The sequence below is a fragment of the Telopea speciosissima genome, chromosome 1 (assembly GCF_018873765.1).
Source record: "Telopea speciosissima isolate NSW1024214 ecotype Mountain lineage chromosome 1, Tspe_v1, whole genome shotgun sequence".
Taxonomy (NCBI): Eukaryota; Viridiplantae; Streptophyta; class Magnoliopsida; order Proteales; family Proteaceae; genus Telopea; species Telopea speciosissima.
Genome location: NC_057916.1, coordinates 77,389,743 through 77,414,362, shown reverse-complemented (window position 1 = coordinate 77,414,362; position 24,620 = coordinate 77,389,743). Strand labels below are relative to the sequence as shown.

Genomic DNA, 24,620 nt, shown 5'->3' with positions numbered 1-24,620 from the left:
AAACTACTAACGCTAATTCCGTGAAGAAATTGAGAAAAGATAACCAAACAATTAAGGATATACCTTAGTTATTGTCGAACCCTAACCCTAACGGGTCATGTAACAACAAAAGAGAGACAATCGAAAGATCCGTCAACACAAACAGAAGGAAAAACGAAAAAAGAAGGGAAGTTAATAGAGAACGCACTAAATAAAATTCTCTCTCTGGACTACCCAATCGGAGGAGCTCCTTCAAATAAGTGAGGGCAATCAGAGTGTCCTCCGGGATGGGGTTTTTGCTGTCGCTGAGCTCTTCCAAAATGGGCAATAAGAGCTTCAATCGCCTTGCTAGGTTGCGAAAATGCTCCTTGATGGCACATCTGTAGTCGGAGCTTGCAGAGATCTCATTAACGATGTCAATCAGATTCTGGATCACCACTCCTTTCTCTTCTTCCACGGCTTAAGCTGAGAATCCAGTGTGTTTCCTGTCTGATCCTATCGTTTATAATAAAACAAGAAGCGGAGAAATCGGGATTCAAGCTGAGAAAAAGGAGAGGCCAAATAGCAATCTATAGCAGAGGGAGGTCACTTGTCACTGGTCAACTTGAGAGGTGAAGGGACGCGTCACTTATCCTTGTTTATGTGTATTATTAGGGAAATTCGAAAGTATAATCGTAGCTCCAATTTTAGAAAATTCTGTATTCCTTAAAGGTTTACAAAAGTTAACATATGCCTTCATTCCGTTAGTTTATGACTAACAAATTCAAAACATGGGGTAAACCGATAAAATTGCCTTTTTAATGAAGAAAAAAAAAAGATAATTTACGCATGCCACCCTGAGATTTGACGAAAGGATAATTTTATCCCCCAATTTTGGAAAATTCTGCATTTCCCCCTAAGACTTGCAGATGGTAACAAATAAGCCCAATCCATCAGTTTATAACTAACACCGCTAAAAATACAATGTGAATTGTCGAAATTGCCTTTGAATGAAAAAAAAAAAACCTGCAACTCATCTTCCCCAAGTCGATTGGGGAAGATGACTTGCAAATATCCAAATACTCACAAAGCATACAGTGATCACATTCTCATATTCAGAAACAATTTGGTTCATCCCAATCAAGGCCATTCGATCCACCAGAACTCCATTGAAGTAAAAAATAAAAAGAAATTGGAAAACGCAGGAGAAACAAACAATAGGTATGATCGATTCAATCCATAATTTAGATTCCAGAGTCTCAAATGGGCTCAATCAAAGAAAGAGCAAAAACCCATAATGTCGTTCAATAATCAATTAATTTAGGTCTCATTCTCTAGTTCTTCGTCTCTTCTGCAACAAACTCTTTCCAATCTCAAAAGAAAGAAAAGCGTCGAGGCAAGCGTATTGAAGTTGATTGTATGTGAGCCACTCTGCATCCCATCTACTCATCGTTACCTTCTTGGGCTTCCCTATTTCTTCTCCAAGTACCTCTCTTGTTAGCTCTTTCAACCTAGAACTCCTCAGCTTCGGCATACTCAACCTCTTTGCAGCCAAGGAACGAAGATCCAGATTGTTCAAGACATTCACTTCGTGATTCTCCAATAGCCTCTCGACATCCCCCTCGATTCCCACTCCAACAAATCTCAAATTTGGGTTTTTCAGGAAATCAATAAGAGAATTGGATATGTGATCCGCGTAAAGGAGTTGAAATACCAGACAAGTGCGTTCCACGAAAAGCTGTAAAATGGTAACCTTATACTCAACGCTGCGGCTGAAACTTGGACACCATTCGACATCAAGACCCACGATGAGCTGCTTGTGATCGTTCCAATGTTGAAGTATCCAATTTGATCAGCTATAATTTTCCTCATGATTCCCAATAAGAAAGCCCAACTAACTTTCCCCTTTTTCAAACCCTAAAAGATTTGGGGAAGATGGATTTTACATCACTCTATTATCTAATGGTGAGTATTTGGATACTTGCAACTCATCTTCCCCAATCGATTTGGAGAAAATGAGTTGTAGCTTTTTTTTTTTCATTTATTGCAAGAGCAATTTTAACAATTCACATCGTATTTTTAATTGTGTAAGTCATAAACTGATGGAATAGGCTTATTTGTTACCATTTGCAAACCTCAATGAGGTACACAGAATTTTTCAAAACTGGAGGATAAAATTATCCTTTCGTCAAACGGGTGGTATGTGTAAATTACCCACCTCCCCCCCCCCCCCCAAAAAAAAAAAAAAAAAAAAAAAACTACGACTCATCTTCCCCAAATCTTTTAAGGTTTGAAAAAAAGGGAAGATGAGTTGTAGGTATCTTCCTGGAATCCATTTGAAGGTGACATCATATTTACATGTGGATGGAACACAGCACCAACAATTGTTTAGGGTTTAAAAAAATAGAAGATGAGTTGCAGGTTAGATCGAGCTAAGACGAAAATCTTTGTTTCACTGCAAAAAAAAGAATAAATCCCCATTAAAAAACAGGAAATAGCCACAACCATAAACCATATTAGCAGCAGAAATGGAAGTTTAGATTCAAGAGGACCCTTGACCTCGAGGCTCATATCTTTAGAACGTCTCTTGTTCTTGGAGAATTTTTAAATTGAGGAGGAATCGTTGAGTTCATAGTCATCCTTCCAAATCAAGCTAAATCTATGGAAAATTTTAGCCCTAGCTTCGCGCAGAGACTCACCACCCTCTTCTTATTCTTCTCCATCTACTCCTCTCTCTGCTCCTATCAGCAGCAGATCGTCCTCACAAACCCTACCTTTCTCCATCTCTCTTTATAAACTAGATGAAATGGAATACTCTCCCTAGCTCTTGCCAGATCAAGCACAGGTAGAAAAGGCCTAAATAGCTAAAACCCCCTAGTTCCGCATGTAGAAACCCCATAGCCTCTACCTTTGAGGCTGATCTGAAGCTGGTGCAGTGCTGCAGATGACAGAAGAGCATAAGCTTCTCAGAAAGGACAAGTGTTTCTCTATGCTATATATATTAATCGATACCACTCGCTGATGATAAGGTTGATTTGAAGAAGCAATGCTGGTTTCTATCAGATGATTTCAGAGCTTCCATTTCTCATTTCTTCTTCTCAAATCCGACCTGTAATTGTTTATTCAAACCCATTTGATTGGCCCCGTCTAGCGAAACTCCCTTATTACACAAAGCCCTTTGATGAATACATTTACTAACAGCATTGCTGCTTCAAATCCAGCAGACGCTTTAGAAACTATTTCTTCAAGGGGAAAATATCTGAACCTATTAAATTTCCAGCAGTCCTGATTGTTTCCAATCATGAATCCTTCACCCCCATCAAAAGAAGAGTTTCTGAAGGGGGTTCATCTCCTCAGCCGCCTCTGCAACTTCTTTAAGCATTAAAATCAATTCATCTCTCATCAACATGTAAACATGATGTCGCCTTCAAATGGATTCCAGGAAGATACATGCAACTCATCTTCCTTTTTTTTCAAACCCTAAGTGATTTGGGGAAGATGAGTTGCATAGTTTATTTTTTTCCTTGAAAGGGCAATTTTGTCAGTTCACCCCCATGTTTTTAACGTTGTTAGTCATAAACTAATGGCTTTCATGATACCTCAGGGGTAGTATATGTAAATTTCCCTTATTATTATTATTATTTTTTTGTTATTATTTTCATTACATATTATTATCTCATGGGTGAGTTGTCACGGTATGTACGTGTGAAATAGGTTTGCAGGATGCTCTTCTCTAGTGACCATTGATTTCACCAAGCAATCTGAGTCGTTGAACGTCTTACCCAGTTCAACCAAAAACCGGTTGTCATCCTGACAGTAGGTCATTATTTGAAATCCCTATCAACGGCTAGGATGCTGAATCCCGCGGACGTCTCTGCTCTTCCGAAATTTTAGGGAGAGTAGGAGAGTGGGACGTCTCTGCTCTATCTCTCTTTTCGCGATCTCCATCTCTCTTCCTCACAAACCAACACTCGACTCTGTGACCTTGTTTACCACCTTTGCCATTGATTTCATCATTTATTGCTCTTCTTTCTCTTGCTCTTCAGTTTTGAATTTGTTTATGGGTTCCTCTGTTTGTCATTTTCTCATGTCCCCTTATCAAAGAAAAAGAAATCTTTTCAGAGTTTGATAGAATTGAGGAAAGAACATATTTTGATTCGACTCACTTCGTTTTTTCTCAGTAGGGACTGGTAGGAGCGGTGCTTGGACACCCAACTCACAACTCTACTACCCAAATAAGTAAGCCTGTCTCCTTAATTCTTGATGCTCTGTATTCCTATATAAATCCCATTTACTAGGGATATTCAAATAGCACTTCGAACGTCTTTCTTTTTTTTTCTTTTTCTTTTTTTTTGTTTTTGAGAATAAGAGAAGAGAAGAAACTAAAACACTTCGAACCACTTAAAAATCATAAAAATGAAGTGGACTATAATCTCCCCGGCAACGGCGCAAAAAACTTGTTTGAATTAAAATAAAACCGCAAGTGTATGGGTCAATCGTAGCTACGGGTCGAACACGAGGAGATATACATCATTCTATTTAACTAATCTTAAAAATAATGCAAAGTAAACCAAATTAATTAAATTACTAAACTAATGGCAATTAAACTAACGGATCCTAACTCACAAGCATCTCACAAATTACGCATCTACGGGATTAAGTTGGCGTCCTAACACATGAGCATCTAACCTATCAAACTAATACAAATTGGGAGTAATTAAAAGTAAAATCACACACTAACGCAAGTTGGAAATAAAAAAAATGCAGCCACACATCCACATCCACATCCACAAAAACAAAATAATCACATAAACAAAGTAACCACATAAGAAAAATAAAAGAAATAGAGAGAGAAGAAGAAAGAAAATGAGAAAATGAGATAGAGGAGCAGGGAGAATGAGATTGAGAGTTTAGAGAATGCAAACCTAGGTGTGCTTGAACCAGATTAATTGAAGAAGCTTGAATGAATACTTTAACTAACCTTGCATGGCCTCCTCCTCCAAATCTCAAAGTCTTGTCATCAACTTAGAAACTTAGACTAAAAATCATTAAACCTAACCTATAATTAAAATATTACAACCATACTAAAGACATTTAAGCATGAATTAAACCTATTACAACCATTAAACTAAACTTATGAAATCAAAACTAAGAACTAGAAAACCAAAAATCACAAACTAGAAAGAGAAGAAAATAAGAAAATTTCACTAAGAGAATGAACTCAAAATTACACTAAAAATAACTAAAAAAACTGAACTAGGAATAACTTGAAAACTAATTCTTACAACCCAAAGGGCAAGGGGTATATATAGGAGGAAGGGGAGAAGAAGAGAGGAGAAGTGGTAGGAGAAATATTCCCTAAGAGAAGAGAATAGAAGAGAATATTCTCTTCTCCTTCCTCCTTAACAATACTTGAATCCCAAAAAAAAAAGAGAAAAAGAGAAAAAGAGAAAGAAGAAAATACAAAAAAACATAACTACATAAACCTTCTATTTCTAGAAAAGTAAATTTCTAATTCTAACTTGTGATTCATTTTCTTTGTAGATATCTTCTCCAGACAATGAGATCAAAGCATCTTTGACTTTTCAATTTTTCATGGATGAGAGAATATCTTTCAAAAGAAATCTATCCCAAGTAGAATTCCAGAAGTGCCCTTGAAAAGTTGGAGGAGAGAGAGAGCAAGGGTGATGACTATGATTCCACTCACAATTAATGAAATGTCGAATCTGTCCTTCAAAAAACATGGAGCATGGGATGCTTATATGGGCCTCACTGTTGCATTCCTTACAAAAAATCATCCAAAATAGACCCATATTTCGTCCAATTTAGAGTTCGGGAGCCCAAGATATCTCAAGTTGAAGTTGGACTGCTCCAGAGCCTTCCAAATAGAATCTTTCAGCTGACAGAAAGATAATTTTTGATAATTGCACTAAAGCCCCTAGAATCCAAACTTTTGCTTTACTTTGTCCTTGACCAATTATCAATAATTATAAATAAACCCCTATCCATGGAAACGGTTGTAACTTATTCGTTTAAACTCGGTATCAAGTGCCGTGTGAACCATTGCGAAGCTGACTCGATGGGCTACGCATCCATACTATTAACACCTCAAAATTATGCTAAGGGGCCCACTGTACTCAGATTCAAATTTGACTAATTAGCATGATTCTTTCAGTGCTCAATCTAAACTTTATTTTCTCGACTCTTGGACGCTTCCGGCTACTGCCAAACACCACTAAACAGCTTAAACATTTTCTTAGCATCATCTCCTCCATTTTCACAAGAATTCACCTAAAACCTGAAAAGCACAAGAAAGCACCAAAGTAACTCTGTCCAATGTGGTAAAATGTATGCTTTATGTCCTAAGATTTGACACATAAATGTGCTCATCACGGCCCGCCAATCCCTTAATCTTCTTGGGTTGCATTCTTACTTGCTTGGTCCAATTCCATGGCTATCCAGCCTACTTCATCTTTAAAGAAGATCTCAAATCCTGGCTGAAGCTGGCCTTTCTCTTGATCAAACCATGGTTCTTGATTTCCGCTGTAAAGAAAGTTGTCCCCTTCTTTCATAAAGTAACCATTCAAAGTCTTGAAGTAAGGGGCATTCTCTGCCATACCATTTCCCCGTTCCCAGACATTCTTCTTTGAGTTCTTCTTGGATCAAAACCCAAACCGTGACAATTGACGTTGGTTTGAATATCTGGAAATTTGGGATTCCTTGCTGATTTTTTCCCAATCCCAACCCTAGAAAATACTTCATTTTCTTCATGATCTTCGCAGCGACTTTCCTCCATATCATCTGAAACTTCGTAGGGACAGGCTCTTCCCCATTCATAGACACCATGCAAATATTACCAATCTCGAATCCTCCTAGTTGCACCTCTAGCGGGGGTAGATAACCTACCTCTATATTGGCCAAAGTATGTACCATTTTTGGGTCTCCAAAAATGGTGATCACCTTCTGGTCATGTTTGAACTTTAGCTTCCCATGTTTCACTTCTTCTTAGTGGTCCAAGGTAGGACAAGGTATCTGAGTAGAGGGCAAGATCTTCTGGAGGGCCTCCAAATAGGTCATGTGCTAGGGCATTGGCCAACCATGACCTTTTTTCAACTCATGAAGGGTCCAAGCGAGCACATCATTCTCATTTGGCATTATCAGTCTTTCACATTGCGTCACAAAGTTACTGCATACTAGATCCGAGAATAGAGAAGATGCCCAGTAAAGGATTTCTTGAGTATTAGTGGAGATGTCTAGTATGTCTGATATTTGATCAAATACGCTCATGCTCCAGCGTTCGAAGTCTTCTCTAGACACAGTCCATTCCCCTCTTGGAACCTCTGGGGATGAGATTTCCTCCTTAATCCCTACATTCATCATCACTTAACATAATAGGTTGGATAAGATTGGTTGGGTCATCACCATCATCATTCCCAATAGCATTTACCCCATCCATTGGGTGGAATCCTTCCTTGACCCATTCTGAACCTCGCTCCTCTTCAGTATATTCCATCCATCCTTCGTGGATTTTCATGTCATCAGCTTCATCCACGCTATCATCAGTATCTCCCCCTATATGGATAAGTGAGATTTCTTTTGACAAAGCTTGTCCTATGGCCAATGCCGGTACTGCTTTGAGAAGCTTGGGTGTGATTCTTATGAAATCACCCACTTCTTCCTCTTCAGGGATCAGGTGGCAGATTTCAAATGGTGAGAACCATACTTGCATAGAGGTGCCCCCACATCGGGGCCTTCCAACCCGAACTCCAAGAAATCCAATTTTCAAAGCCGATTGTTGGATGCTATACCCTTGCCACGGTCGTATAATTGTCCACCTATTCGGACATTCCCATCACAGTTCATCCTTGCACAATGGACACAAACTTGCATTTTCTCAGCTCGTACCTGGCGTGCTTGCTCATCTTTTCCTAAATACTATGGGATAGGCTGGATCAGTTTTCTTATTGCAAGGCGTGTCTTTCATGCCAATCCTTAGGACGTCTCACTAGGAGAAATATGATGCCCCTCAACCCAATTCTGGTGGTTGAGGTGTTTGATGTATGGGGTATTGATTTCATGGGGCCTTTCCCTAACTCTTTTTTGTAACCTGTATACATTACTTGCTGTGGACTATGTGTCCAAATTGATTGAGGCAGACTATGGGGGAGCCTCCCACGGTTTCAATATTTATAATAAAAGGCCATAGGCCAAATCCTAAAATCCAAGGTACTAAAACATGGAACTCGACTTTGACTCGACCTTGGGAAAAATCGAGATCTCGGTAGAGTTGGTGCATTTTTTTTTTAACTCGAAACCTGATTTTGGTGTATGTTAGACCTTGTTTAGGTCTGAAACTTGGTACTCAACCTATTTTAGGTCACTTAAACACAATGGCGCTATCAGATTTTGCAAAAATAAAGTCCAAATAGGAGTTTCAGTTAGTGTGAAACTAGGACAGACACTTATGCCAGAAATCAGGACATAAACCAAGATAGACACTTATTTATGCCTAATATGATTTAAGTAAATGCCTTTTGCATTTACTTAAGTTATTATTCATTAATAAGCAAATACCTCCTATTTGAATCCAATAAAAATAGTTAAAAACTCAAGTTCTAAAAGGAAAAAAAGTCAACCCCCCAGATCAAGACCAAAAATTGGATTTTCGACGATAGATGCAATTTTCAACTTTCTAAGGCATAGGTTTTTCTCAAGTCTAAAAATTTCATAAATCTTAATATGGTAAAACATTGCTAAAAATCAAAAGTGTGGTAAAATATTCATTTGTTTTGATGTAAAAAAAAAAAAAAACTTTCATTCAGAGCGATCTTGACAGCATTCACGCACACCAAATTAAGTTTGACCGGTACATAACTCCTTTAATATAAATCAGATTTAAGCAATCTCGGCCTGGGACATTCAAGCCTTCGGCCTCGGGGGAATTCTAGGTGTTTTGTCGGGTTTAACATCCGAGCAAACATGGCTCTTCTTTGCCTTCGGGTGAGGAAGGGTCGGCCTGCCTGCGTTTCATTCTAGACTCTACTATTTGGCCGACAATGAAGGGCTCGTCTGATGGCTGTTCTTGGAGTGATCGGCCCTATGACGATCGTGGTTGACTCGACCACCCTACCGATCCTGGTGAACTCGGCCACGTCGCCGATCATGGCAGACTCAGCCATATCGCAGACCATGGCAAACTCGGCCATTTTGCTGATCATGGTGGGCTCAGCGATGTCGCCAACCATGGTAGATTCGGCCATGTTGCCGATCATGGTAGGCTCGGCTATTCGGCCAACTGACACCAAATTCAAGGTAATCCGCTGTCTGAGATGGACCGGTGTCTGGTTCTTCAACGAACCGGGCTCTTAAGTTCGGCCTCGGATCGACCACGTGTCATCAGTCGATTGGCTAATATTTTTATGGTTTATCAGTAAGCTTCCACTTCGTCACCATCAGGATCATCGTCCTCTAAAGGATAACCATATAAATTATGTGCATCACATCATCATCCGTCTATATCGATTGTGTCTCTATTACATTCATTGGACAAGACTTATTGGGACATTTGTTGCCGAAGTGACCCTTCTCGCCACAATTACGGTACACGATGCTCTTCAACCGATCATTGCTTTTGTTATCTTCCAGATTCCTTTCTTCCACTCTACTAGATAGCTTCTTGTCTTTGAACCAGTATTCGAGGTGGAGGTCTGTAAACTGAAGAAGTTTTGAGCATGTTCTTCAAATATTTGTACTTCTCCTTAGTTGTCTTAGCATAAGCAGCTGCCACATCAACAGACTTGAATCACCATTTACCAACTTTAGTCGAATCTCGATATTTAACACACTGATATATCTCAAAACTTATTGCTAGTCCTTCTCCTAAAGTCGGCACCTCAAAGACAATTTGTAGAATTTTATTGTGTAGGAATCCACATTCTTGTTTCGTTGTTGAAAATTAACCAATTTGTGAAATAATGCCTTCTCGTAATTAGGAGGGACGAAGTTCTCGTTTAGAATCTTCTTCATGGCCTCCCAATTAGTAATGACGGGTCTAAATCGTCTAATAAGTCTCGAATGTAGTATGCCATCCCACCATGAACATGCATACCCAATAAACTTGGTGAGAATGAGCTCACACTTTTTCTTGTTCGGAAATGATTTATTAGCGAAAATCCTTTCTACTTTATTAAGCCTATCAAGGAAACTCTCTGGTCCCTTTTCAGCATTGGATTCTGGAACCTCAAGTTCGATACCATAGTCCTTGTCCGAAATTTTTCGTGTAATATCCTGGTATGTAGCTGGATCAGGCTACTGCCTCTGAGGTGTATCTTTGATTTGTAAGGTATGATACTGAGGAGCTGGTGTAGATGGTCATGCTTCAACTTGCTTTTGGGTTCTCTTCATAAAAGCAAGAATCTCAGCGAGAGTGCTTTGAGTTTCTTCCATGAACTTGTCCTATTTTGCTTCGCTTCTCTGTTGATTTTCATGTAACTCCTTGTACAGCTTGTAGACCTTAGGGTTGGTGACATGAGAGGGACCTGTCATGATTAGAAATTGCTAGAAATTCATCTCTGGTACCAATTGATGCAATCTTTGGTTGAATACCTTGATTACAGGTTCCCCATGGGCCCTCACGAACGATAGATAATTCAAAAGTTCTGTGGAAAAACTGTAAATAAATGGAAGTATGGGCCTTAATTATGAAGAAAACAGAATCTTGACCCAATGGGAAATTAATTTTGAATTGGTGGGCTGTTCTGGAAACTTAAACAAATATAAGGAAAAAACATAAGTGACTTGTGAAAGCAAAGGACTTTTAACAAATATCAAAGAATCTGGCATTCGTTGTAATTTTAAAGAAAATACCTTCTTCAGCCCACAGTAGAGCAATGAATCAGTGGAGACCTATGCTGCTTTTGAGTGAGAAGGCTCACTCAACTTAACTTTGTTCAACCTAGAAATACTCCCCCATAAATGGCTGAAACAAATCTGAGTGGTGGTGCAGAAACCAGATCTAATTATGGTTTCGATTCTCACAGTGGGGGAAGTATTTGGGGCCAAAATTCTAAGGTTTTGGTCTCCCCAAAGTATTGATTCAAACCCTTGAGTTTGAGGCTAAAAGTAAAAACCAGAGAGAGAGAGAGAGCTCTTGTTGAACCAGCAGTAACGCCTGAACAGGGTATTGGAAAGAAGAAGAATAAGGGAGAAAGGGGTATGGAAGATCACAACTGAAGAGAGGAGAGGGGATAGACCTGCCCACAAAGCTTGTGGCAGCAACATGGTAAAGCATTCATTCAATCTCCAATTCTTAGTGGTAGGTTACATGCCAATTTATAAAGAAAATAAAGTGTCCTAACTGGATTCTGAAACTGAAAACAAGTTTGAATGCAACTAAAACTCTTATCTCCTACTTGCTATTAATGAATCTAACAGGATAAAGACCAATAAAAAAAATTACATAAATATCTTTAATTATTCCTAAGCCTAACTGCATCCTTGTGTTTGACGTTATTATCATATTGTAGTTATCTTTTTGGTGCCTGAGATGTAATTGTTCAAGAAACTACGCATACAGTATTATTTATATTTAGAATCTATATTATCTCTACCACCATCATGTCCAGGTTTGCTCCTTTCTTTCTGTGTCAACTATGATTTGTCCAAGGAAGCTTAGGAGGAGGGTTTACTCTCCTTTTTTTTTTTTTTTTTTTTTTTTTTGGGGGGGAGGTGTATGTCTTAGCTTCCCATAAGTAAACATATATAGGCATATACATTGGTTCATATAAACTACAGTTCAATGTATGTTATGATATGAACAATTGAAGGTGTTACTGTATACACCTTTATATATTTTAGTTAATTAATTAATAGGTGCATCTTGTTGTAATCAAAGGGGTGAACTGAGAAGTTGTAACCTTCTTTTGATTGCCCATTGTCTTAATCCTAAAAGTTTTTAAGGTAGGGGTAAAAAATGTGTTTTCAATATAATTTCTTTTTTAAAACTTGGTTGCAACAAGATTCTCCCTTTTTTAATACATGTCTGCCTGTGCATTGGACCAAATACTCTTGGTGGTCCTAGGAAGCTTATAACCTAGGCTCCAATTTTTTTATGGATGTTATACAATCAGATGATATCATTGCTCAAGTTTATGGTGATGGCCAAACAATTTTGGGACATAAGGGCCAATAATGGTTCAAACAAATGTATGAGCAATCTTCGTATAGGACCCTGTGAGCTGTGTAGTGTTTTTTGTATATATTAATCTAGTGTACATTATCCTAAAGGCATTGCAATCCTCTGGAAGTAACCAAATAAGATAATGCCACCACTTCATATCAATCTTATCTGACATCATTAGATGGGTATTGAAGGATAGGAACTAAAACCCATCTTAATACACTAATCATTAATAGGATCCAAGGTTGAAATTTGGTCTTACACTGTTAGACCCGATGAAAATATCAATTTAGTAGGAATGGGAGTAACAGCCTAGAAAGATCATCAGTTGAGGGGTTTTTTTTTTTTTTTTTTTAATGAGAACTCATTTGAGAATTTTGTGTTAGTTTGTTTCTTAGCTTGAGGAACATGAATTTCCAACTTCTCCTCAGGATCCCATTCTGTATAGTTGTACAATAGCTGGCGTCGTGATGCAACAACTGTGTCTTGGTTGATCACTATGGTCCTCTTAGGAAGACAAAGCCAATGAGTCGAAGTGGCATACTTGGTTGTGGGCCTGCTGATTAGTTGGTCCGTCTTCATTGTTGGAACATCAAAGAATAGTGGACTGCTCTAAGAGTGCGTTTGGTAATGTTCAGAACAGTGTTCTGAACAGTTCTTTTGTTCAAAAAGAACAAAAAAACATGAAAAAGTGTTTGGCTTTGCGGTTTGTTTTTTCGTTCTTTTGGAATGAACCGGAGATCTTGAGCACCAAAAGCACGTTCTTTACAGACCGGCTCAGAGACGGTCTGCAAAGAACAAAGAACAAGACGCAACGAACAAAGTCACAAAACACGGGTTTTTTTGGAGAAAAAACACAACTCTCACATCTCTCTCGCTCTGCTACCACGAATTTGGGAGACGACGAAAGGCTCAATCTGCAACCCTAGGTGAGATCTCTCACTCTCTCTCTTGCTCTCTCTCCCTCTCTATCTCTCGCATGAAGGTAGCATTGTTTCCCTCTCCATGTTTCTCTCTCTCTCTCGCACTCTCTGCACTCCTCTCTCGCTCTTTCCCTTTCTCTGTCTCACTCTCTCTGTGTCATTGTTTTGGTTCATTTCCTCTCTCTGTCTCTCTCTCTCTCCCTCTCATACTCTCCCTCTCACCGTCTCTGTGTGGAGATTATGGAAGACTGATCCAAATTTTTTTCGATTTTGTCTCAGGAAGTGGATCTGCACCCTACAACCGAAAACAACAGACGGATCAGTACCCCTTTGCTTCCCATTTGGTCTCAGGTAATTTTATATCTCAGATCTAGTGTAGTCTACTTTTTTTTTCTTTTAAATTTTTTTTCCTGCTGTAACGGATTAGCACCCCTTTGCTTCCCCTTTGCTTCCCTTTTTGATGCATTACAATATGGATGACAAATAAAAATGGTTTTGATTTTACAAGTTGGTATGCCTCTAGATGATTCCATGGTAAATTTTGTGAAGTTGGAGTTTTCTGGTTTACTCTCTTCCGTCTTTGATTAGTAAATTCAAGGTGCAGGAATTGCTTGCACTATAGCTTTTCATGGGGAATAGTTTTGCAGACTGAATCATAAGTTGGGACAGTTGGTTGCATAGTTTTGCCACTCATCTTTTGACTTGCATTTTTATTATTTTTGTTATTAATTTGTTAGGATTTCTTTTTCCATTTTTATTGCTATTATTTCTGCTACTGTATTTTTTACAACATGTTCCAGAGACCTGGAGAAATAACATTAAATAAGAAACTATCATTATAACTCCTACAATTGATTCATAATATCATTTATATCAATTCCAGAATTGGTAATTGTCCTGAACATCCTGAACTGTCTAGGAAGCATGTGATGCAGTCATTGCTATTGGATATTTTCTGTCCACAATGGACTAGTTTCCATTGTCTGACCCCTCAAAGAAAGCATAGTCCACAGGGAAGTGTTCATTGTCATAGAGGCTAAGGAATGGGTAGATATTAACAGTGAAAGGGGCATCATTCTCATTGAGGTACTGAACTATTTCAATTGTAAGTTCACGTATGTCTGACCTGAAGTCACCAGCAGAAGGGACTGGCTTTGAAACAGGGGAATTGTAGATATCAGCATTGAATGGAACAGTTGCTTTGATACGGTTTCCAAGCCCAACCTCATTTAAGGCTTTCTGAACATTCTGCAAGGCAGGCAGGGTGACTAGTGAGAAGGTGCCATTGTATGTCTGGAGGAAGGGTTCATTGCCCACAGCAACATACCTGCAAATTTTAATGGTTTTTGTTGAAAACAAAGAAACCCATCAAGTAGAAAAGGAAAAGGACAAGAAGCTCAAGATAGAATGGATTAAAACGAACAAGAAGAAGTAGAAGGAAAAAAAAAAAACAGTCTCAAAGAACAATACCGAGAAGGAAGCAACAATATAAAGAGGTAGCAATGGGCTTTTATGCACCACAAGCTACCAAGTGCACTAGGCACTTGTTCACTAAGCAGGGGTTGTTAGTAGGCCAATCCATGGAGTATTTCAGCCTTGAATTTGTGTTAAAACTAGTAAGCTCACATAGGGCTATTCAAAGCGGACAGAAGTTATATAACAAGAAACGCTCAGAAGTCTTAACTATCCCCACTACATAATTTTGGACTTATTAGCGATTACTCCTTGCTTGGCTAGATCATTGGCTATCTCATTTGCTGACTTTGGCTTCTACTGGAATGAGGTATGAGGTATTCTCTTAGGAAGCAATGTGAATGATGAAACAAATATGGTGGGTATAATCACCAAGGCTAACTAGAGGCTTTCCTCATCCAACCAGTGACTATAGCTGAATCATCTTCCCAAGGGGAGTTCACCTTTACTTGGAGGAGGAGATTGGCGAACTCAATAGCGGATGAGCTTGCTTGTAGCTTCTTTTTTTTTGGGGGGGGGGTGTTGCTGGTCAGGCACTCATTGAATTTGGGGTCCTATCCTTTGATGTAATCTGTTTTTGTGTCAGAATTTACGCCTCTGGTTGTTGTTATACTCTTCCTTTCTCCTTGTTCTGTTTTTTTTTGGCCAGTTTTACTTTATGTTCTCTTTCTTAACCAACCCATCTATCATGTATTGTTTTTTAAAACATGAACATGGTTCATATTCTTTGTACTTCGTTTGAGTGTTCGGTACATAGCATGATTCAAAGAAACAAGAATTAATAACCGGATTTGGATTAGTAGGTGGTGTTAAAAATTTTTCTTCTTCTTTTTATGGGTACGTGGTAATTATGATGTTTGATCCTAGAAACCTAGATATATCTCCTCACTATATTTGAAAGTTCAGTTCTCTTCCCCTTTCTAATCATTGTTTTGTTTTATAAACAATTAATCATGAAAGTTGCAAGTCACACTGCTTAATGCTCCAATTAAACTTGAAACTCATCATCACATCTATATATTAAAGAACTACCACCACACATCTCCACTACTACTTACTTCTTCATATTTGATCAGTAGTACTACTACTACTTTACCATATTATTCCCAACATTCTCTCTTTCCCATATTATTCTCAACATTCACATTTCACAAATCACATGCATTCACTGACACATTCCCACTCATTACTCCCACATGCACATATCCATGCATGCAATCCTATTAATTTTTCCAAATTACACTCCCTCTTTATTTACTTTTACCAATATTTATTCTTTCTCTCTCTCTCTCTCTCTCTCTCTCTCTCTCTCTCTTTAGTCTGAAGCTCTCACATTACTACTATTACAACTCCATCGATCATGGATGGAAAAGAGGGGAGAATATATATATATATATATATATGGGAAATGAAAAGGAAAAAAGAAATGATAGGGCTGTCTTGTGTTTACAACTAACAATCCAATATATCCATGTATTCATCATAACATACCCTTCTGATGCTTGTTTTAAGCTTCTGATTGGCTGGGTGTGCATTAGGAGCAGAATCGTAGATCCATACTCAAATCACCTTTATCATTGTCCCATCCTCGTGTAATGGAAAACCCAAACTACAGCATAAGTTCCTTCTTTATCAAGAAGAAAATTGTGGTTCCTTCTCTATTACCAACCAACAGTTGCAAGTCACACTGCTTAATGCTCCAATTATCTCTGTAATTGTAATCCAATTGAACTGAAAACCTATATTAAATCAAACCATTTTATTGAACAAAGAAGGAGTCAGCGAATCCTTCATTAGTCATTAAATTAACCCTAGATTTCAACCATGAGGTCCAAACTCCAAAGTCCAAACCCTCTTAATCTCTTATCTTACCTCCACACTTCTGTGTCACAACTTTGAGCTCTGTCTCTGTCTTCAACTCACAGACCCAAATCCACCAAATCTCAGTCCTCTCTTCTTTCTCTTTTACAGAGTCTCTGGTATGCATATCTGTGACTTTTTTTTTAAGCTCTTAAACACATATTTCCAATTTCTTTCCCCTCTTTAATTGCATTTAATATATCTTTTTCCCCCCCTTAGGTAATTGGGATAGATTTGTCTTTAACAACTCATGACAGGAGAAACGGTTCCCTGCTGCATGGCAGTATCAAAGCTCAGCGATTCGGAGTTTATTCTTGAAAAACAAGCACATGGGTTCTTCTATGCAGTCCCTTTTATGGGCCTTACAGGGACTGAATTCTCATTGCTTTCCTTGTACGATTTGTGGGTCTTCTCTAATTTTTTTTGTTCTTACTTGAAGATTACCCATCGCTTACTTCAGTAATTTGTTCTATAATTTTTTAGTACTTTTGTTCTTGGCCAAATCTGTGTGGTTAATACCTATATGTAGCCTTGAAAACAGCATGTTTGTATGGAATTGTTTGGGTCTTTTGGTTATGGTTGAGGAGTGGTTCTCTTTCAAGTGGACTAACCCTAGCTTTGCTCATTGTGATCAAGCCTCCTATTTCTCTCTATTTTTTTTAATCAACATTCTTCAATTCTTTGGTAATGAATATGACTATTTATTTTTTTGGGTAATAGATTTTTATTTCATATTGTTTGTTACATAATGTATGTGTTATTATTCAGATATTATGGCTACTTCATCAAGGTCAAAAGGAAAATCAAAAGTTGGTCCTATATCTTGGTCCACTACTGAGGTTGCCTTACTAGTTAGGTTGATGGTAGATAATGTAAGGGCTGGCAACAAGAGTGGGGCAACCTTCAGCAAGAATGGGTAGGATGATATTCAGACCCGGTTGGAAACCACTCTTGGTAGGGTGTTCGATAGGGAACAGATAAGGAACAAGTTCAACAAGATGAGGATAGATTATGGAAGTTTCAAGTCATTACTTCAAACTACGGGATTTGGCATGTTCACGTGTCCTTGATGAGATACCTGATATAAGTAAGGACATGTATCTGAAAGCCTTAAAACAAATTAGGGAGTCAGGACCGTGGAGGGAGTCATTCATTGGTTGTAGGCCTGACAGGAGGATGTGGCTGTTGGAGGAGTTATAGTGTGATGTTATTTAAATCTGTGTGGTTGTTTGAAACAATTTACTTATGTTATGTTTAATTTGGATGGTATGATGATACAATCTTGTATTTGTTTTAATTCTGTGTGGTGGTCTGAAACAATTTAGGTTGTGTTATGTTTAATTTGGATGGTGTGATGATACAATCTTGTATTTTTTTTAGTTATGTTTGAAACAATTTACTTACTGTATTATGTTAAAAGTTTATTACTTGTTGTGTATATTTAGCAGTCATGACAACAATATACCAGTTCAGTAATGACTCTTCAAGTGATGAGGATGACTTGATAATGGTAGCTGCAACTTTAGTTGCCACACAATCTCTATATACAAGAGAACCTTGTAGGGATGGTAGACATCCAGGATCAATTATGGTCCATGAGGTTTTGAGTGGTCATACGGACCGTTGCTTTCAGAAGTTTAGCATGGAAAGACATGTCTTCCAAAATCTATGTACACTGATGATATCTAGAGAGTGGTTAAAAGACAGTCGATATTTAAGGGTGGATGAACAAATAGCCATGTTTATGATGATAGTAGGAAGGGGTTTCTCTAATCGGGATATTCAAGAGGAGTTTCAACATTCTGGAGAGACCATTAGCCGTACATTCAAGCGTGTTTTAATGGCTATGGGAAAATTGGCAAAAGAAATGATCACACCACCAGACATCCAGAAAATTCAGTTAGACATGCAATCAAAACCAAAATACTATCCTTTCTTTAAGGTAATATACAATCAATATAAGTATGAAAATTCAATTATTTAAATTTTTCTTATTTTAGTATGACAAGTTTATTTTATGAAATCTGTTTTTAGGATTGTATTGGAGCAATAGATGGTAGTCATATTAGTGCCATAGTGCCTCAACAAGATGTTACTGGCTACAGAAACCGAAAGGGCATTACCACACAAAACGTGATGTGTATATGTTCTTTTGATAAGCGATTCACGTATGTTTATGCGGGTTGGGAGGGCAACGCTAATGATTGTCGTATATTTGAACGTGCAAGGAGAGATCCAACATTACAGTTCCCACATCCACCTAAAGGTAAAACCCATTTAATTCTACTGATATATGAAGTACTTTATTGGTAAAGTTGGGTTTTTCCTTACAATGGTTTGTATGTGTAGGAAAATATTATGTTGTAGACTCTGGGTATGCAAGTCAAGTTGGTTACTTGACTCCATTTCGAGGTGAGAGGTACCATATTCCAGACTACAAGGGAGCTGGGAGAAACCCAAAGACTGCTAAGGAGCTGTTCAACTATAGACATTCCTCACTTCGGAATGTAATTGAGCGTACATTTGGGGTTCTGAAAAATAGGTTTAGAATATTAAGACATATGACTAGTTACTCAATCAGAGATCAGACTTACATTGTGATGGCCTGTTGTGGGTTGCATAATTTTATTCGTGACGAACAAGAGGCAGACAAAATATTTGCTGGTTTAAGTGCTGATGACAAAGTAGTCATAGATCCACTGAATCCTGTACACTTGCCTTATGATACATCTATGTCTACTCTCAATCAGAGAGAGAGTGCAAGAATCATGAATGGATTGCGGATAAACATTGCAAATGAATTGGCCATAAGTTGTAGGATGGCGCAACTTACATGAGTTTCTTTTGTATTTGTTTGACCAAACTAGATATTCAATCAGAGAGACAATGCAAGAATGTGATTTGAATGAGTTTCTTTTGTATATGTTTGATCAAACTATGGCTTGTTTATGTAACTTATGTTGGATTTTATAGAGTGATAATTGCGGATGTGAATTTTTTCAATGGATAGAAGAAGGCATGACCTCATCTTCTAGCCAACAGAATAATGTATCAGTGGTTTGTCCCTCAGGCTCAACAGCTGTATCCGCTCCGTCTTCTTCGAAATTTCTGAAAGGTTATTGCAAGAGTGCAATTACATCCTCGGAGAATCATGCCAAGATGTTCAAAGACATCCTTGAAGGTCTTACCAAGTTAGACTTGAAGAAAGAAGAAAATTAAATCGTGAGAGAGGTTGTCAAAGTTGTAATTTAATGACTTTAATTAACTATAAGTTGACATATTTTAATTATAGACATATTTTAAATTATGTTAAGTTTAGGAATTTATTAGATATTTTAATCTATGTTAAATAAGGAACTTATGAGAAAATTTTAATTTATGTTTGTAGAGAAACATGTATTTTGAGGTAAGGATGGCATTATTGTAAGTAACATCAAAACTGTTTTGAACAGATTTTACCAAACACCATTTCCGTTCTGAACAGCGTTCTTGAGAACGTTACCAAATGGTTATTTTTGGTCTCAGAACGCCGTTCCAGACGAAGAACGCAAAAGAACGTTCTTAGTCAAGAACGGACGTTCTTTGTTCAGACCGTTACCAAACGCAGCCTAAGTCTCTAACTAACCAAGACAGGAGAGCCATCTCATTTGAGGTAACAAGAGGTATCCTGACGAGTATAAAACCCTCCATAAATGTTGGATTTGGGGACACGTTTACTCAGATTAATCTCATGTTATTACCAAATGATGATTTGTTAAAGCTTGAGCTGTTATATGTAGCAGTAGGCATGAAATGCAATTTGGGACAAGTTATCTGACTCAGAATAATCTGACATTGTATTACCAAATGCTGATTAACTAAAGGTTTCTCAGTTAGACGTGGCAGCAAGCAAAAGCAATTTAGAAATTTATGCTACTTTAGCATCCAAAGTGTCTGTGAGGGATCATTAATAAGAACTAAGCTAAGTATCACTCGGGTCTCCGAGCAGCAGACAGATTCATGCTGGTACCATAGTTAGGAGGATTTAAGTGTTGTATTGCTCTGAGATCTAACTTAGGCATCAGAGAATCTTCCGCGGAACCCATTCCGAGGCTCTCACCTGCTCTGCCTGCTGGTTCTATTGTGTGCAGGATTGGACCAGATCGAGGAAGAAAAATCTCGACAGCAACAAAAGGTATTTGAGTAATCTAAATTCTGGTACTACCATGGATAGAATATATTATACCTAATCCAATTATATTTAACGGACGCTTGAATGACAGAAACATGTGTTCGACAAGAAAGCGATAATATGGTGGAACTATCCCACCAGTAACCCAAAGGACAACAGAGTCTGATGTATTTTCTGCTACAGTAATGACATGCATAGAATAACCATGTCAAGTAAAATTAAGGAACCAATATATGCATGCTAATGGAGAGAAGTCTTCTTTGAAGGAAAGGTAGCTACATTGTGACCCTCCATGATTCTGTGAGGGAAAAGTTTTAATTCTATTTTGTCCGTTGTTCATTGGAAGCATTATCAACTTTGAACATTTGCTTCTCTTCTCAATTAAACAGAGTTTCCAAGTTTACCTCCACTTCCAACTTCAGGGACTAATGAAGGATGCAAGCAATCTCCAATTCATCAGGTTACATTTACCAAAATATTAAATCTGTGCCTCTGTTCATTTGTTACACTTACCAAAATATTTAGGTTGAGAGCTAACGAGACCATGTTTTCTTGCAGCAACAGCCTCATCCTCCTGTTCTCCCAATTCCTTACCAGCTCTGGTGCAAGAATTTTGGAAATAAGGAATACTGATCATACTTGGTAATATTAGTGAAAAGTGTTCAGACATACTGAAGTTGTCAAGGAACCAGTGTGATATTTAATTTTGGTAATTACTGAGGATCTGTTTCAGTTATCCATGGTTGTTTCTTAAACAGTGTACTTATATTTGAATGGAGCATCACAGTAGACCTGTGTGTTGTTAAGGAGAGTAAATCTTGGGAAATTAGGCATTATTGCCTGCATTTTATGAATTTTCTCTAGGGGAATTGCCAATTGTGATCTATAGTGTTTGTTGATGTGCAAGCCTTTTCTTTTCTTTTCTGGTCTCATGAGATTGCAGCAATTGGGTCTTTAGCCTGCATCCAGAATTCCAGACTCCAGAATATCAGATTTTGTATATAGGCTAATCATCCTTGATGCAGGCATGGTACATTGTCTCAGTTCCTTCTACTTGAGATTCCAAAACCACTGGGTCCACATATATTCTGTCACGAGTCTTTACCATCTGGGTTGGCTATCGGGCAGGGGCATTTCTGCCCCACTTGCAGGCGGTGCCCGGGGTCAGAATCCTCAACTCCTCACAGCCAACCATCCATGGTATCCAATCCAAACCTCCTCCTTTTTGCGCTTCTTGTTTTTTGAGTATTGGGTTCCTTGTTTTTCAATCTGAATAAACAGCAGAGGAGGTATCGAGTCTCTTTACTGTTCCACTAACTGTGTGGATCTGTCAAAATGGAAGAGAATAGTGATCCAGGTGGGAGGATTCATCACTACCGGTTTTCTCTGGTTTATCTTTAATTTTGTAAATGTATGATCAACATTGTCATCTAGTCATGGTCATGGTTTCAAGAATCAAAATGCGAACAGCCAAATTTGCAGATTCAGATTTGAATCGGCCGGATTGATCTCACTTCCAGTCGATCTGGAGTGTCCTATCCACATCCCAAAGCTAGGGTAAAGGCTCCGCTTGTTTCAAGATCACTAAATAGTAAGTTAATTTTGGTAAGAGTGGTATTTATTTTATGGGAAGTAGTTTTTTGCACGGGAGTGTGGCACTCCCGTGTGTCTATCTCTCTCTTCCTTAAAACAAGGGGGTAGAGGTGTCTTTTCACATGGGGAGGAGAGAGATAGACTCATGGGAGTGTTGGCATAGGCGACACTCCCGGACAAAGAACTTTTTCCTTTATTTTATTGGGCAATAGATTGTTGTCTAGTCACGTAGTCCTTGCACCAATGCAGAGGCCTATAAGAGTGCGCATAGGGGCATTAAAATAGATTGAAGTTTCAATTTCAGGGGGCTGAACGCTAATTGCACAGGTTTCTGTGCCTGGGCGTAGGGATTACACGATCGGGTAGTGTTATTTTTCTCTTATTTTAATCATAATTCATATACAATTGTTGATTTGAGGACTAAAAAATGCCGCCAGTTGGGGTTGAAGGAAATCAAATCTGATTCTCTCGACCCTTCTGTTATTCCATGAGCTTAGAGTCTTTCTTTACATAGTATTGTTCAAAGTAAATTGGCCAGTTGCAAAATTCCCCTTCTATAGCTGGTAAATCTATAATTATTCTATTCTTATCAAATATATTCTAGTTCTATACCTACATATATGATGTTCTAGAGGGGCTTGATTTTCGTTTGAGGTATAGTCGTAACCAAGCCTTGCTTATAAAACTTTATTGGAGAATTAATTCTCAGTAATCAAACAGCTTTGTGGTGTAGAATTTTGATGGGTTATTATTATTTTACTCAATCAAACATTCTAGCATCTAACTTTTCTTTTTGAATGGACCATGGATTTGATTAGTATTAAGCATATAATTCCAATATGAAGGAATTTAGTTTGTTGGAAAGTAGGTGATGGTAATTCCATAAACATTTGGCATGATCCATACATTCCTCGTTAGCCTGACTCACCTCTAGCCAATGTTTTGGAAGCTTTTTATTTTTACCAAGGTCTCTAAACTTAGTGATAGAATTTGAAATTGTAATCTTTCATATTTTTCCTAATAATGTTGCATAGGCGATCATGAAAATTCCTCTGGCTTACACAGTTCGAACTTGCGGGGCAAGACTCATTACATGGCTATTAAAGTTGATATGCACAAGACGTTTGATCAAGTTGAATGGAATTTTCTCCTTCATATTATGAGATGCTTGGGTTTTGGGGATAATTGGATCAACTGATTTATCAATGCGTCTCCACTGTCACATATAGGATTCTCATAAATGGTTCTCCCTTGAGCATCATTACCTCTACCCATATTGTAAACATGTTCATTGTAATCTTGAATTTGTTGTTGATCTCATTGACCCTACTTTTAGGGATTGAAAATTTGACTTTTTGTTTTCAATCTTTCTATTTGAATTTTCTCTTGAGGTGATAGAAATTCCATTGAACTCCACTATTTTTTATGATTGTTGGATTTGAATCTTTGATAAGAAGGGTGTCTTTGTAGTAAGACAACTACTACATTTCAAAATCTTCATCTTCTTCTTCTAGATCAAGAAGACCTAACCCCTCTCATCTTGTACTTGGAAATCTATTTGGAATTAGATCTACCCTCCAAAATTAAATCATTTGTTTGGAGAGCTTGTCAAGATGCTGCTATTAGCTTTTGGGAGATCTGACACATGAGAAATAGAAAAACCTTTAAAGATGTTTCGCCTATTCCTCATGAAACTTTCTTCTTGACTTATAGAATGGTGTAGGATTTGACGGTTGCCTCCATTGACTAAACTTCTTTTATCAACAATCCCTCGTAGGAATCTCTTTTTGGACTACTTCCATACATGGATATGCTAAACTGAATTCTGATGGTGTCTATCAATGTAATAGATTTTGGTTATGATGTTCTCATCCGGGATTATCATGTTTACCTTTTGGTAGGTGTTGCTCTAAAAGATAATTAATCTCAAATCTATCCTCTTTTCTGAATGTGCAACCATGAAGCTAGGTCTTCAACTTGCTTTGGAGTTGGGGATTCAAAACATTGCGGTAGAATAAGATTGTACAGACATAATTAGGTGTACCAAGCATTTTTCTAATCTACCTGAGAAATTTTATCTTTCATCCATGACATTCGGAGTTGATCAATCTCTAACTTTAATTTTGATATTCTTTTGCATGTTTGGAGGTCTGTAAAGTCTTCTGCCCATCTGTTAGCTTTATTTGCAATCTCCTCTAATACTCCTCTTTGTAAATGGGAGGGTATGCCCTTTACTTTCTTTGGGATGTATTTAAACTATCGTGGTTTCTCTAATGCATGCTTCCCCACCTCCAAGAAAAAAAAGAAAAGAAAGTGAGTATTAGTTACACATATATTTCTATGTAGGGACATGCTGACATTTTTTTCCATTTTATACTATGATCATGGTTTCAACAATTGGAATTGGCCAGTTAGTTCACGATTCTCACTATTTTGGAGCTGTCGATTCCCATTACGTTTCTTG

General features: G+C 37.9%; 3 protein-coding genes across 3 annotated transcripts in view; 1 reads left to right on the top strand and 2 right to left on the bottom strand.

The window, feature by feature from the left end:
- The window catches only part of LOC122654994 (protein spotted leaf 11-like), a 47,959-nt gene extending 40,272 nt beyond the window's left edge, over positions 1-7,687 (bottom strand). Inside the window, exons 1-4 of the mRNA XM_043849251.1 lie at positions 7,381-7,687; positions 7,153-7,325; positions 1,321-1,771; positions 188-438 (exon numbers count right to left, since the gene is read on the bottom strand). Of these exons, the coding sequence (XP_043705186.1) occupies positions 188-438; positions 1,321-1,771; positions 7,153-7,325; positions 7,381-7,687 (1,182 nt within the window). The remainder of the gene's footprint in view (positions 1-187; positions 439-1,320; positions 1,772-7,152; positions 7,326-7,380) is intronic.
- A 6,341-nt stretch (positions 7,688-14,028) lies between these two features.
- LOC122654984 (glucan endo-1,3-beta-glucosidase 8-like) lies at positions 14,029-16,519 on the bottom strand. Its single transcript, XM_043849241.1, has 3 exons — positions 16,405-16,519; positions 16,202-16,271; positions 14,029-14,386 (listed from the first exon to the last, which is right to left on the bottom strand). The coding sequence occupies exons 1-3, from the start codon at positions 16,517-16,519 to the stop codon at positions 14,029-14,031; spliced, it is 543 nt and encodes a 180-aa protein (XP_043705176.1).
- A 1,323-nt stretch (positions 16,520-17,842) lies between these two features.
- Positions 17,843-19,229, top strand: LOC122654928 (putative nuclease HARBI1). The gene is made up of 3 exons (XM_043849187.1): positions 17,843-18,334; positions 18,427-18,658; positions 18,742-19,229. Exons 1-3 carry the CDS (start codon positions 17,843-17,845, stop codon positions 19,227-19,229), a joined length of 1,212 nt encoding a protein of 403 aa, XP_043705122.1.
- Positions 19,230-24,620: the final 5,391 nt, after the last annotated feature.